General features: G+C 41.9%; 1 protein-coding gene across 2 annotated transcripts; it reads left to right on the top strand.

Moving 5' to 3' along the window:
* The first annotated feature begins 1,059 nt into the window (after positions 1–1,059).
* On the top strand, positions 1,060–13,972 carry ren (renin). 2 transcript variants are annotated; one of them, XM_068333272.1, is made up of 11 exons: positions 1,060–1,434; positions 3,719–3,817; positions 7,898–7,978; positions 8,144–8,291; positions 8,422–8,545; positions 8,630–8,748; positions 8,829–9,025; positions 12,504–12,626; positions 12,799–12,940; positions 13,057–13,155; positions 13,469–13,972. In XM_068333272.1, exons 2-11 carry the CDS (start codon positions 3,720–3,722, stop codon positions 13,628–13,630), a joined length of 1,293 nt encoding a protein of 430 aa, XP_068189373.1. In that variant the 5' UTR covers positions 1,060–1,434; position 3,719; the 3' UTR covers positions 13,631–13,972. The 2 variants fall into 2 exon arrangements, with proteins under 2 accessions (XP_068189373.1, XP_068189381.1); XM_068333280.1 differs by lacking the exons at positions 1,060–1,434; positions 3,719–3,817 and adding an exon at positions 7,755–7,796.
* Positions 13,973–14,342: the final 370 nt, after the last annotated feature.

Genomic DNA, 14,342 nt, shown 5'->3' with positions numbered 1-14,342 from the left:
CAAATGTCAAATAAATAACACACTCCTGCATGGTTTTTTTATCCTTCAATCTCTTTCTATTTAATCTCACGGGATATTATTAACAAAAAATGGACATTTCTTGATTTGAGTCATCCTCACCTAATGTGAAGAAGAGTTTGTATATTTTCCTCATGTTCCTGTCTCCGACCAAAAACATCAGGTTACAGGCAACAAATCAGGGTTTTATTGGTTCCGGGTGCTTCCACTCCTCCATCCCACGGACACAAACACGACAAATCACTGCCAGGGACACAATAATGCAGCTACACCTAAATCTGAATCTAAAGTGTTTCTTATAATTTGATTAAAGATGTGAAGGAATCATTAAAATCTCATCTGCTATCCACTGAAGGCGTGTTGTGGATATGGATGTTTCCTTCTTTGGTTCGATGTGAAAACTGATGAAAATAAAAACTTGTAACTTGTAAAATAGTTACTTAAAAACCAGTGGGAATGGTTAGAACAGTTTTAAAAAAAATATTTTTTATTATATAAACTATATTGATCCCCAAAGGACAATTTTGGACAGAGACGACTTTAATAATCATCAACAAAAAGTCAGGAAATTTGGATTGTTACTTTTATTTGAGAAGCTATTGAGAAGCTATATGAGAATCTATTTCCAGTTTTTATGATGAACATAATTTACATTTGTATGAAACACAGTTTCCAGACTCCTTTCAGGTTTTTATACTCAGCTAAGCTAACTGGTTACTGGCTGTAGTTTAATTTATTGGAACTCAAAGTTCTCCTCAACTTTTGAAAAAGTTTGAATCCTGTAAACAGATAAAATCTGAATGTCTGGATTTGTCACCAGTCTCTCACAGAAACTTTTTCTTGTTTGTTTTAGGTAAATAATGATCATTAAAACTTTTTTGTCAAGTACGTGATTTTTTTTGTTTTTTGTAATACTTTGGGAAATTCTGAAAACTATTCCAAAATGCATCCCTGAGAAGACGACCCGGTGCTTCGCGCTGAAGTGAAGAAAAAAGATCATAGAGAGGACAGAGAAGAGAACACTAAGACATTTCACGTGTGAATCAGCCCATTGTTGTGACTCTGCTGAGAGGATGTGCGGTGGCTCTGAGGATGTGGACACATGCAGCAGGAAGTGACTGAGCTGAGCAATTAGAGGAAGACGTCTTATTGTTAATGAGGAAATCCTGCACCCACAATCCTGTCATGTGATCATGGATGTCACTAAAGCTGACTTCTCGTAGATTTAAGTTGTTGACTTTAAGTTCCTTTTTATTGAACTTAGTTTCAATAAAAGGAAACTAAAGAACCCAGAATACAAGCATAACATCCAGAGAGGAGCGTCAAGTAGAGCCGCCATCCCAAACACAGACGTTCGAGGAGTTTCAGGCATCTGGCTCGGATCCTCCTGTCGCCTCCCTTTGGAAACGTTTCCAGGTACGACCAGAATCTCTGGAGGGACAGAATATTCTACTGTTTCCAGGAGAAACAGGACAGAGTTGCTGAGTGGAGACATTTGACCCATCATGACCTGACCTCAGACCAGTGGCTAAAAATGGCTCTGATATAAAAATAGCAAACTGTTAATTACAAAATAAAAAAACACAGAATACGTGAATGGACCACAAGAAGTCTTTGTCTATGTTAGCAACAGTAACAACATTATTATTACTGATGGGAATGCATTTAATATTTATCAGTATTGTTTCTGCTTCAGCTTTTAGAAGAGATTTCAGTGACAAAATATTTACCTTCACTTTGGTGTCTGGTAAACATTATTGTATTAACTGAACGATGTAAATTATACTGGCAGAAAATAATTTTTTTTAAAACACTGAAAAGCATACGTACCGTCAGACGAGGCGTGTGTCCAATTTACAAACTGAAAAGTGAACTTTTAAGCATCCTTTTAAAAATAAACGCTTTTAGTAAATATGGCACACATTCCACAGGACAACATGAAACAAAACAAGGAGCTTTTAATGACAGAATCTTTCAATCAGCTGTGGAATATTTTCTGACAGCCAGGATCCCAGAATGCTTTGCTTTAGTTTCGAGCCAAACCTTTGTTAGAACAAACCTTTGTTCTCTGGCTTCGCTTTCGGCTTTATAGAATCTTTTTTGACTACTCTACTGCGTATAGAATTTCACAGCGTATACTCCGTGCGTGCGTGTGTGTGTGTGTGTGTGTGTGTGTGTGTGTGTGTGTGTGTGTGTGTGTGTGTGTGTGTAACGTCTAGATGCTCCATTCAGTTCAGGAAGGAGGTGTGTGAGCAGGACGCTGTATAAATGAATTGGAAATTACGTACCGTGTCAACATGTATGAAGCAAACATGACAGTCAGAATAACTTAATACTAATTAGGATGTTCACATGTATGTTAGAGCTGCTGCTTAAATATTCATGCATCCAGGTGATGGATTTGAGTTAGTTTTCATGCTGCCATCACTGAGCATAAAACCCAGCTCTGCTTCGACCAGATGCTTCCTGTCTTTATAGAACACCTGTTTCTAGAATTCCCTGGGAACTGGAGCTTGGTCACATGACCAAGAGATAAGACAGGTTACACTGATACTGAGATAGGAACATTCAAAGCTCCATTCATTGGGACGAAATAATCACTTTAATTCATCGTACAGGCAGAAATAATTAATTCAACCTTTATTTATTCTAGTCTTTATGATCCAGTTGTCTTCACCTGCATGGATTTGTTTTATCCAGGCCACAAGGTGAATGTGGCTTTTCTTGTGCATCACACATAAAGTATAATAATGAATCCATGTTTTCATCATCTGCTTTAAACAATCTTTATTGAAACTCAGTTTTTATACTAATAAATTGTTAATGATGGTTTGAAAAACTATGTTCACATTATGAGCAGATAATATGACTTCAATGTTAAAAAAAAAGTCTTGATGTTTGATACGTGTCAGGAAAAGTGCAGACGTGAATAACAAAATTAGCGATGGATAATGTCCTTTTTAGTAACAATATCATTGATCATCACTAACTGTCTTAACTTATTGAGAAAATGAATTGGTTGAAGCAGTTTCTGATTTATATCGTTTTTAAATCCTGTACTTTTTTGTTTGTTATTAGGTCAAAATATTTGCTGTACAAGTGTTTTATTTATAATTTTTTTTATGATTTCATTTTTCTAATTGTATCTATAATTCATTTTAATATAACACACACACACACACACACACACACACACACACACACACACACACACACACACACACACACACACACACACACACACACACACACACACACGTTTGACTAGCGTTCTGTCCTGATGTGAAGTCTAATGCTGCCCTCTAGTGGTTCCGAGCGGTTTAGCAAATCTACTTCCATAAAAGGGCTGAAAACAAACAAAACCAACGAAATGCTTTTCATTGACTTCAATAAATACATAATAAACTTTACAATGTAAAGTCTTTTGACTTGACTGCATAAAGTTATAATGATTCTCACTGTCACTGAACACGGTATGCTTTTTGTTAGTTCCTCTATATTATTAGATCTTTGTGGATTACATCGTTTGAATCCTCAGCAGTTATTGCTTCCTTATGAACTGTGTTAACATTTATTGTTCTGTATTGTAGATGCTTATCTTGAGTTATTTACTTGAAGGCATTTTTTAAATTCCCTTAACTTTGGCGTACATTTTACCTTTTATTAAACTTTGCTTTTATTTTTCAACTGAACCTGACAGTATGAAGCAGACAGAGATTCTGGATGACTTCCAGCTCCACAGATGCACAGCGCCGTGGAGGTCCAGCCGTCTCATTACACCATCAGCCACACACAGGAGGTATGACTGATAAGAACCTGTAACCTTGACAGCTTGATAGATAAGTTAAACTTTAACACCGGTGCAGAGCTGCTCTGTCAGAATGGCCAGCAGCATTCACACAGACAGGACACACACACACACACACACACACACACACACACACACACACACACACACACACACACACACACACACACACACACACACACAACTCTGCTTCATTTAAATCTGACACTGATTCTTTTATAACTCCTGGTGTGGAAACCCAGGAGTGTTAAGGTCAAAAACTGTTCTGCTGCTGCAGAGCAGGAATTTCAGTGACCCTGAAATACCTGTACACCAGAAAAATAAGTCAGACCACACCTTCGGACGCTCCTCTGGGATCTGGCTTCAGATTCCCATCAGTAAAAACTCACAGATGCAGCCAATCGTTTCCTCCCCCTGCAATATCCGTCCTGAACCGAGGCCTGGCCGCTCGACAGAATCTCTGGGAATGGTTATAAGAATCGTGATGCTGATGTGTTTGGATGATGATGAAAACTGATTGGAATTCTATTGAATATTATTTTATAGGCTCTTTATAAATGTTTAATAGATTTACCAAATTCATTTACTAATAATTAATTTATTTTGTCATTTGTAGTTGAGGTTATAAACTTAGCATGTTATTATCATCACATCAGCATGATCTGAAAGTCAGTGTCCTGGGGTCGATGACCCCGTCCATCCATGTACCTCTGCAAGTCCATGGATCCTGTTGTCGTTTCTTTTCTATTCCAGCGTCTGTCCTCCAGTTGGGGACTGACATGCGACTGCTCCTGGTCTTGTTTTCCACCCATTTTGGACCCACTTTTGATCAATTAAAAGAAAAAAATCATGAAACTTCAGAAGTGCTCTCCAGCTCCATATTTCCACCCCAGTCGCATCTCTGACCTCCATTCCTCATCATCACAGACAGCGTGCTCTGGCAGAGGGAGTCTTCTTCGCATTGGAAGCACATAATTCATTAAACGGCTTCCCAAAGCGATCTAACTTTTTCATCCCACCAGGATCTGAGCACAAAAATCGATTCCTTCTGCTCACAATAAATTCAGTCTTACTGGAGTTTTCTCATTCCTATCCGTCCCTCCGTCTCATCTCCTCTGAAGAAACCAATTTTGAACCAATGTTTACATTTTCAAATTAAAACAGGCTGATATTATTTACAATTTTGTTCTCAAATTTTATTTTTTTCTTACCTCCTGTTATGAGAACAGTCCACATGTTTTCATGCACATTGCCTCCAGATGGAATTACCGCCCTGTCATGTCTAATTTTGAGTTCAATGGCTTCAGATTAAAACAACAACAACAAATAACCGTGCATAAAATCAGAGAATGTTACTTTTGTGATAAATTCATAAACTATTCAAAGTTTACTCAGGTTGTTACCCAACGCCAGCAAGAATAGGTTTCAGTCCGCAGTGACCCTCCAAAGGATTAGCGGTTATAAAAGTAAATGGATGGATAAACGAAGAGAAACCAAGAAAAACAATGAAATATAATAAGTTTACAGAAACGTTTTGTCAGGCATTTTGCAGCTTAGTCGAAACATAAGTTTGACGTTTGGTGGCTTTGGGAGAAAAGTGTGAGTGACAACTTCCCACAGTTGTTGCTTCCTGTTCGACCACTTCCACCGCTCTCTTATCATGATGGATAGCGTACAACCCTACATGAAATCTGCATCAGATTTTAAAAAGTAACTACTAAAAATTAATTTTTATTTGTAGAAAAATTCCTCATTTTGATGACCTTAATGTTTATTTAGAGACAATTTCACGACAGGCCTCCAATGGAATATACCGGTAACTGACTTAAAAAAAAAGTATTAAGCTGGAACAAAAAATCATTTTTCAGGAGGTACTTTTAAATTTCCCATGCCCAACTGTACAGCTGACAGACTGAAGAGGTGGAGGCCAGGCAGGGATGATGTGTGGGTCGTTCAAAGCAGTGTGGGAAAGACGTTTTTCATCCAACTGTAGCCAAATACACCAAGAGTCAGATGACTGTGTGAGTGTCCCCACAGTGTTGTAAACCCCCCCTTTAGGGCTGATTATAGGACCAATAAGGCATTTGAGTGATGTGTTTATATGACCAAAGGATTCAATGATCACATTCAGTTTGAGAGAGAGACGGCTGAGTCAGCAGAAACTGGCGTTCTCCACAGCTTTTAAACCTCATTCACATTAAATGAATGTTTGGATTCTCTTGTTCTTTCCAATCCACTCTCACGGCTCTGAAGAGACTCCTAACAGTTTGACTGAAAACCTCTGATCAGCTCCCTTCATCCGCCCGGCAACAAGCAATGCATCGGGAAAGTTAGAGGCTAGAAATAAAAGACATGTGTCCATAAGATACACGTTTATGCTAAAATAAAACAGGGCTAAAAAATGAGTGATTGTGAAAACAAATATATTCTTTTTTAATAAATGCTAATGTTGGTAGCTGTGTATGTCATCCAACAATAATTTATGAGGTGATAATAACTTGTTCTCCACTATCGTGAATCCAAAAATCAATTATTAATACTTTAACTTTGCAAAAAAAACCCAATATTGGTTGGAGCGCTTGAAGGGAAGCAGACACGACTGTATGAACAGAGTGACTGGAGCTCCTCACACCTTTTTTAATGATATGCAAACACCAACATTCATGAGTTGTTCCTAAAATGCCAGCTCTTTGCGTTCCGCTGACTTCAGCTGCTAATGGGTAAATAGATTTGACGGCTGTGTGACGCTGAGGTTTTATTCTACAAACAGCCCCCCTGATGGGGCTAAAACCCCCGACATAATGAGAGCAATCAGATCCAACCAAAACAATACCGTTAGCAGACGGGTTCGCCTGACGATATGAAGGCTTGATATAAATTTCTGTTGAGCTGAAGGGAGCTGCAGACTTCAGTGATAATTATCTTCACCACCAGTCCAAAAAAAGGCAATAAACTAGATGGCATTGGGACATGTTTACAATGTCAAGCACACATTCCCAACAGCACACATTACGAACCAACCCCGGTGCTGTTGTTAAAGCATCTCTGCCTCTATAATCTGCGTTTAACCACATTATCGTTTTCTGGAAGCTCTGACCACAGGGAGTATCTTAGCGACCTTTGACCCTAGTTTTGGCTGTCTCAGCTTGTGCCTGATGTGGACGTGCTCGTATCTCTCGGCTCTACGGGGTGGTCGCTACGGCAACGACACCATCCTGACAAGTCAGATACTGTGGGAATCTGAAGCTCGGTTAGAAGGAGAATTATCGGGTGTAAGAATTTTCAAAGTCGGAGCGTTGTAGCGAGGGGTCACGATAAGAAAATAAAAGAAAACCGCCAGAATCACTCAATCACAAAAAATACAGGACACATGGGATGTGTCTCCTGCCAGGACTCCTTATCGCAGACCTGGAACTGAACTTTGAAATGAAGGTCCTCTCCCTTTAGCTGTCTGAACTGAATACCATTCCATCAAACTGAGCTGATCTTTAAATCATTACAATTACAAATAGCAACGCAGGACCCCGTCTGGATGAGGAGTGAAGGATCGTGGGAAAAGATTCGAGCTAAATGTGTCGTCTGATGTGGCCGTTTTCAGATCTCCTGATCCATTAAATAGCAGCGACGTCTAATGAAAGCATGCCAGTACCAGATTGCACTGAGGAATAACATCTTGAATGTGTGTGACACACACTGTGCAGAAACGTGGATTTAATAAGCTGCACCCAGCAAACGTGCCCCCCATAGGTCACAGACTCCGTCCCGCTGACGTCAGCAAAGTCACTAACTCTGCATCCCTGACTCCTGTCGCCGGTGTTTTTGAAAAGGTCAGACATCAGACCCCGACCCGAGACCTGTTTATCACATGGGGGGGGTTTCAAGTGGTCACCTCCAGGAAAGCTCCCAGCCCCAAATCAGTGGCCCTTGGGAGAGAACATGGTGAGGAGGACATGGTATAAAAAGAGCTCAGGTAGCCACACAGGCAGACAGTGTCCAGAAATTCAGATTTTAGAAACTCACGCCAAAATATCTACAAAACTAAGACAATTTTTTTAATTTTGTGAATTCCAGAATCGTTGCCATGGCACCGCTGATCACCTTCTGGCTGTGTTCGATCGCTCTGTCATTGACCTCCAGCCACGCCTTGAGAAGGTAAGAAATAAAAACCCCAGCATCACAAAGCTCTTTCCTTTTATTACTTTGCTCGATGAGATATTTTTTAAAAGAGTGAATGCACTGGAAGTACATGCAATTTAATTCTGACATTTTCATCAGACACATACAGTCAGATTCTCCTTATGTCTCTCATGTTTGCAGAATCGGCCTGAAGAAGATGCCGTCCATCAGGGAGACGCTGAGGGAGCTGGGTGTTTCCTTGGAGCAGGTGTTGACGGAGATGAACCAGAGGAGTGCAGACGACTTCAACAACGGAACCGTTCCCACTGTTCTCACCAACTACTTAGACGTGAGTCAAACAGAGGCTTCGTTTCCCTTTGAATTAGGATCAGCATGAGTCATGATTAAAAAAAAAAAAGTGTGAAATAAAAATTCAGCTGAAACTTTGAATTTGGATTTGTGCTGGTGGTCTCTAACAGACTCAGTATTATGGGGAAATCAGCATCGGCTCTCCTGCCCAGTCGTTCAATGTGGTTTTTGACACGGGGTCAGCCAACCTGTGGGTGCCCTCCCAAAGCTGCTCTGCCTTCTCTGCTGCCTGTTGTAAGTGTTCACACATACAAGCTTGAAAATTATACGTATAACATCTTAAATATCCTTGATCTAAATCAATGTTGAACTTTGTAGACACTCATAACAGGTACGACGCCTCCAGCTCCTGGACTCACGTTGAAAACGGCACCGGATTTACGATCCAGTACGCCTCTGGATTGGTCAAGGGAACTCTGAGCGAGGATGTTGTCATGGTGAATTCAGCATCAACACCATGAATGAAGTAGGATGTTCTTTCAAAACTTGAGATGCTTTTTTTTTTTTATTCTTGCAGGTTGGGGGCATTCCTGTCGTCCAAGTGTTTGCTGAGGCGAGTTATATGTCGTCGATGCCCTTCATGTTCGCCAAGTTCGATGGGGTGCTGGGGATGGGGTACCCAGCTAGGGCCATCGACGGCATCACTCCGGTGTTTGATCGCATCATGTCGCAGCATATTCTGAAGGAAGAGGTGTTCTCCATCTATTACAGCAGGTGGGACGAAATGAGCTTCCACAACATTTTACATGAAAACATGAAGTCGAGCTGTGATGTGAAAGCGGAACAAAATACTTGCAGATAATATTTTTAAAATGTTGCTGCTGTCAAGACTTCAGTTTTAGAAATGAGTGGGAAAATGTGGAAACATCTGAATATTATTAAATGTCGCTCATGCAGTTGAAGGGGAAAAACAAATTGAATTTAGATCAGGAGGACTTGTATTTAGTTATTTATCTGTTTAATGTAGCCCCAAGAGGACACAAGCCAGTGTCTTATTGCGCCGGTCCCAAGCCCGGATAAATACAAAGGGTTGCGTCAGGAAGGGCATCCAGTGTAAAACTTTTGCCAAATCAAAGATGCGAATCAAACCTATGACTTCCATACCGGATCGGTCGAGGCCCGGGTTAACAACGACCGCCATCGGCGCTGTTGACCTACAGGGCACCGGTGGAAATTGGATTATTGTTGGTCAAAGAAGGAGAGGAGGAAAGTGCGTTCGCTCGAAGAAAGAGAAGAGGAGCGCCAGGAGTATAGGACTGAGAGTAGGGAAAGGAAAAGGTAGAGAGTTGGTCGACATGATGCAGAGGAGGAAGGTAGACAGACTGTGTGTGCAGGAGACCAGGTGGAAAGGTAGCAAGGCTAGAAGTTTAGGAGCAGGGTTCAAGTTGTTCTATCATGGTGTAGATGGGAAGAGAAATGGAGTAGGAGTTATCTTGAAGGAGGAGTTTGTTAGGAATGTCCTGGAGGTAAAAAGAGTGTCAGATAGAGTGATGAGTCTGAAGCTAGAAATAGAAGGTGTGATGTTCAATGTTGTTAGCAGGTATGCTCCACAGGTAGGATGTGAGCTGGAGGAGAAGGAGACATTCTGGCTGGAGTTGGATGAAGTGATGCAGAGCATGCCTAGAAGAGAGAGAGTTGTCATTGGAGCAGACTTCAATGGACATGTTGGTGCAGGAAACAGAGGTGATGAGGAGGTGATGGGCAGGTTTGGTATCCAGGAGAGGAACGCAGGAGGACAGATGGTAGTTGACTTTGCAAAAAGGGTGGAAATGGCTGTAGTGAATACTTTCTTCCAGAAGAGGCAGGAACATAGGGTGACCTATAAGAGTGGCGGTAGGAGCACACAGGTAGACCACATCTGGTGTAGACGGTGTAACCTGAAGGAGATGAGTGACTGTAAAGTAGTGGTAGGTGAGAGTGTAGCCAAACAGCATAGGATGGTGGTGTGTACGATGACTCTGGTGGTGAGGAAGATCAAGAGGGCAAAGGCAGAGCAGAAGACGAAATGGTGGAAGCTAAAAAAGGAAGAGTGTTGCATGACTTTTAGGAAGGAGTTAAGACAGGCTCTGGGTGGTCAGGAGGTGCTTCCAGATGACTGGACAACTACAGCTAATGTGATCAGGGGGACAGGTAGGAGAGTACTTGGTGTGTCATCTGGAAGGAAAGTAGATAAGGAGACTTGGTGGTGGAATGAGGAGGTACAGGAGTGTATACAGAGAAAGAGGTTAGCTAAAGAAGTGGGACACTGAGAGGACTGAGGAGAGTAGACAGGAGTACAGGGAGATGCAGCGTAAGGTGAAGGTAGAGGTAGCAAAGGCCAAACAAGAAGCTTATGAGGAATTGCTAGGTTGGACAGTAAGGAGGGAGAGACTGATCTATACAGGTTGGCAAGACAGAGAGACAGAGATGGGAAGGATGTGCAGCAGGTTAGGGTGATTAAGGATAGGGATGGAAGTCTATTGACAGGTGCCAGTAGTGTGATGGGAAGATGGAAAGAGTACTTTGAAGAGTTGATGAATGTGGAAAATGAGAGAGAACAAAGACTAGAAGAGGTTACTGTTGTGGACCAGGATGTAGCAAAGATTAGTCAGGATGAAGTGAGGAGGGCATTGAAGAGGATGAAGAGTGGAAAGGCAGTCGGTCCTGATGATATACCTGTAGAGGTATGGAAGTGTCTAGGAGAGGTGGCAGTAGAGTTTCTGACTGGGTTGTTCAACAGGATCTTAGATAGTGAGAAGATGCCTGAGGAATGGAGGAGAAGTGTGCTGGTGCCCATTTTTAAGAACAAGGGAGATGTGCAGAGTTGTGGCAACTACAGAGGAATAAAGCTGATGAGCCATACAATGAAGTTATGGGAGAGGGTAGTGGAAGCTAGACTAAGGGCAGAAGTGAACATTTGTGAGCAGCTGTATGGTTTCATGCCATAAAAGAGTACTACAGATGCAGTATTTGCTTTGAGGATGTTGATAGAGAAGTACAGAGAAGGCCAGAGGGAGCTGCATTGTGTTTTTGTAGATCTGGAGAAAGCTGATGACAGGGTGTCCAGAGAGGAACTGTGGTATTGTATGAGGAAGTCTGGAGTGGCAGAGAAGTATGTTAGAGCGGTGCAGGACATGTATGAAGACTGTAAGACAGTGGTGAGGTGTGCTGTAGGTGTGACAGAGGAGTTCAAGGTGGAGGTGGGACTGCATCAGGGATCAGCTCTGAGCCCCTTCTTGTTGCTATGGTGATGGACAGGCTGACAGACGAGGTCAGACAGGAATCTCCATGGACTATGATGTTTGCAGATGACATTGTGATCTGCAGTGAGAGCAGGGAACAGGTGGAGGAGAAGCTAGAGAGGTGGAGGTTTGTCCTGGAAAGGAGAGGAATGAAGGTTAGCCGCAGTAAGACAGAGTACATGTGTGTGAATGAGAGGGACCCAAGTGGAAGAGTGAGGTTACAGGGAGAAGAGATCAAGAAGGTGGAGGATTTGAAGTACTTAGGGTCAACAGTCCAGAGCAATGGAGAGTGTGGAAAAGAGGTGAAGAAGCGTGTCCAGGCAGGATGGAACGGGTGGAGGAAAGTGTCAGGTGTGATGTGTGATAGAAGAGTTTCAGCTAAAATGAAAGGAAAGGTGTACAAAACTGTGGTGAGACCAGAGATGTTGTTTGGTCTAGAGACAGTGTCACTGAGGAAAAGACAGGAGACAGAGCTGGAGGTAGCAGAGATGAAGATGCTGAGGTTCTCTCTGGGAGTGACCAGGATGGATAGGATCAGGAATGAGTACATCAGAGGGACAGCACATGTTAGAGGTTCTGGAGATAAAGTCAGAGAGGCCAGACTGAGATGGTTTGGACATGTCCAGAGGAGAGATAGTGGATATATTGGTAGAAGGATGCTGAGTTTTGAACGGCCAGGCAGGAGGCCTAGAGGAAGACCAAAGAGGAGGTTTATGGATGTAATGAGAGAAGACATGAAGGTAGTTGGTGTGAGAGAAGAGGATTCAAAGGACAAGGCTAGATGGAGGCAATTGATTCGCTGTGGCGACCCCTGAAGGGAAAAGCCTAAAGGAAAAGAAGAAGAAGAAGATTTAAGTAAAAATATGATTCAATCCAGTTTAAAAAATATTCTAATTTCCTCAAGAATCATTAAATTTTCTAAGATCGATCAGAAGGAGGAAGAAAGCTTCCTGATGATGTCACGTTTTCAGGGACACCAAACACTCCCCAGGTGGAGAGCTGGTTCTCGGTGGTACGGACCCAAACTACTACACTGGAAACTTTAATTATATGGATACCAAAGACAACGGCAGATGGGAAATCTCCATGAAGGGGTGAGATCTGTGTGTCTGTGTTGTTGAGATAGGGGTGTGTGTGTGTGTGTGTGTGTGTGTGTGTGTGTGTGTGTGTGTGTGTGTGTGTGTGTGTGTGTGTGTGTGTGTGTGTGTGTGTGTGTGTGTGTGTGTGTGGGGGCTTTTTTTCTCACAGCATCTCTCTTTATTTCAGCATTTCTGTGGGAATGCAGATGATGTTTTGTGCGGAGGGCTGCACAGCTGTGATCGACTCAGGCTCCTCCCACATCACAGGCCCCGCCTCCTCTGTTTCCATGCTGATGGAAACCATCGGAGCGCAGCAGGATGAAATCGGAGTAGGTTTTTTACACAACCGACAAGGTTTTTTGTTGTTGTTTCTTTCCCACAACAGTTGCATGGAAAAAAAAAAAGTGGATCTGTTGTCACTCCGTGTGTTTGTGCTGTTTATTAGTACAGAGTGAACTGTGACACTGTGGAAATGCTGCCCAGCATTACTTTCCACCTGGGTGGCCAGGAGTACTCACTCACACAGGAGGATTACATCCTATGGGTACGTAATCCTGTTACTTCTCTACACCTATCATTAAGTTCATTTGAAGTCACAACTCAAGCATGTGGTCGCCACGGAGATAAAGGCTTCACTCAGGTGTTTATAGGGCTGGTCAGATGCAAAGTCTCATATGGAGGGAATTACAAGAGTTATACACATTTGTAATGAAAACAATGTTCTTCCATGTCACGCAACAAAACAAGAAGCACTTGTGCGTTTGAATCCTTCACCACTGTAAACATGACAGAAATAACAGCAGTAAAAAAAAAAAAAGGCTTGTTATAATAAAATTGATATTTTTTTGTGGTTTCAGCGAACGGAGGTCGAGGGAGACGTCTGCGGGGTCACGTTCAGGGGCCTGGATCTCCCACCGCCGGCTGGTCCCATTTGGATTTTGGGAGCTAATTTCATCGCCCGCTTCTACACAGAGTTTGACCGTCGCAATAATCGCATAGGATTGGCTACTGCCGTCTGACAGGAGGTTAAAGTTGAACATTACACTTCTCTCCAAGTCATTTCTGCATCTTTTCTTTCATCTGCTGGTTTTCCCAGTTCATCAGCTGCTTGTTAGGTTTGCATATGTTTTATAAAATGGTAAACAAGAATGCACATTAAGGAGTATCTCACTCCAACATCTTGTCAATCCTGCTTTCCTATATTTTGCACTGACCACCTTGTCAACATTTGTTTTCATTTACTGTTAAATGCAAAAAAAATTCCATTTTTAACACCAATGATTAATATGAGGAATAAACAGTGGAAACACATATTGGCATTGTACAAATGTAACATGAATAAACTTGTTTGCGAAGGTTCACATTCTTGGATTCATTCAGTATTGTATCATTCACTTTGAAGACTGTTGAATGCATTCTTTCACCATAAGACAGCTCAAGCTGAAATTTGTAACAGATACAACCGGCAAATTTCAAACAGGTTGGGACAGGAGCAGCAATAACCAAAAAAAAGGTCAAAAATTCATGTTATCACGAGTCAGAGAATGCACGCTTCTCAGAGACCAAACCCATGTGAGAGTTGACCACAGTTCAAATCGTTTTTCGGAAATCTTGACATGTGTCCCAATAAACATGTGTGGTTGATTATGAAGTTCAAAATACAACAGGGTAGCCCAGATTGTTGAACAAATGACCTCAAGCAGATAGCAGAAAATGAAAAATGTCGACCCA

The sequence above is a fragment of the Antennarius striatus genome, chromosome 2 (assembly GCF_040054535.1).
Source record: "Antennarius striatus isolate MH-2024 chromosome 2, ASM4005453v1, whole genome shotgun sequence".
NCBI classification, from domain to species: Eukaryota; Metazoa; Chordata; class Actinopteri; order Lophiiformes; family Antennariidae; genus Antennarius; species Antennarius striatus.
This window is presented reverse-complemented; position numbering and strand designations above follow the sequence as displayed.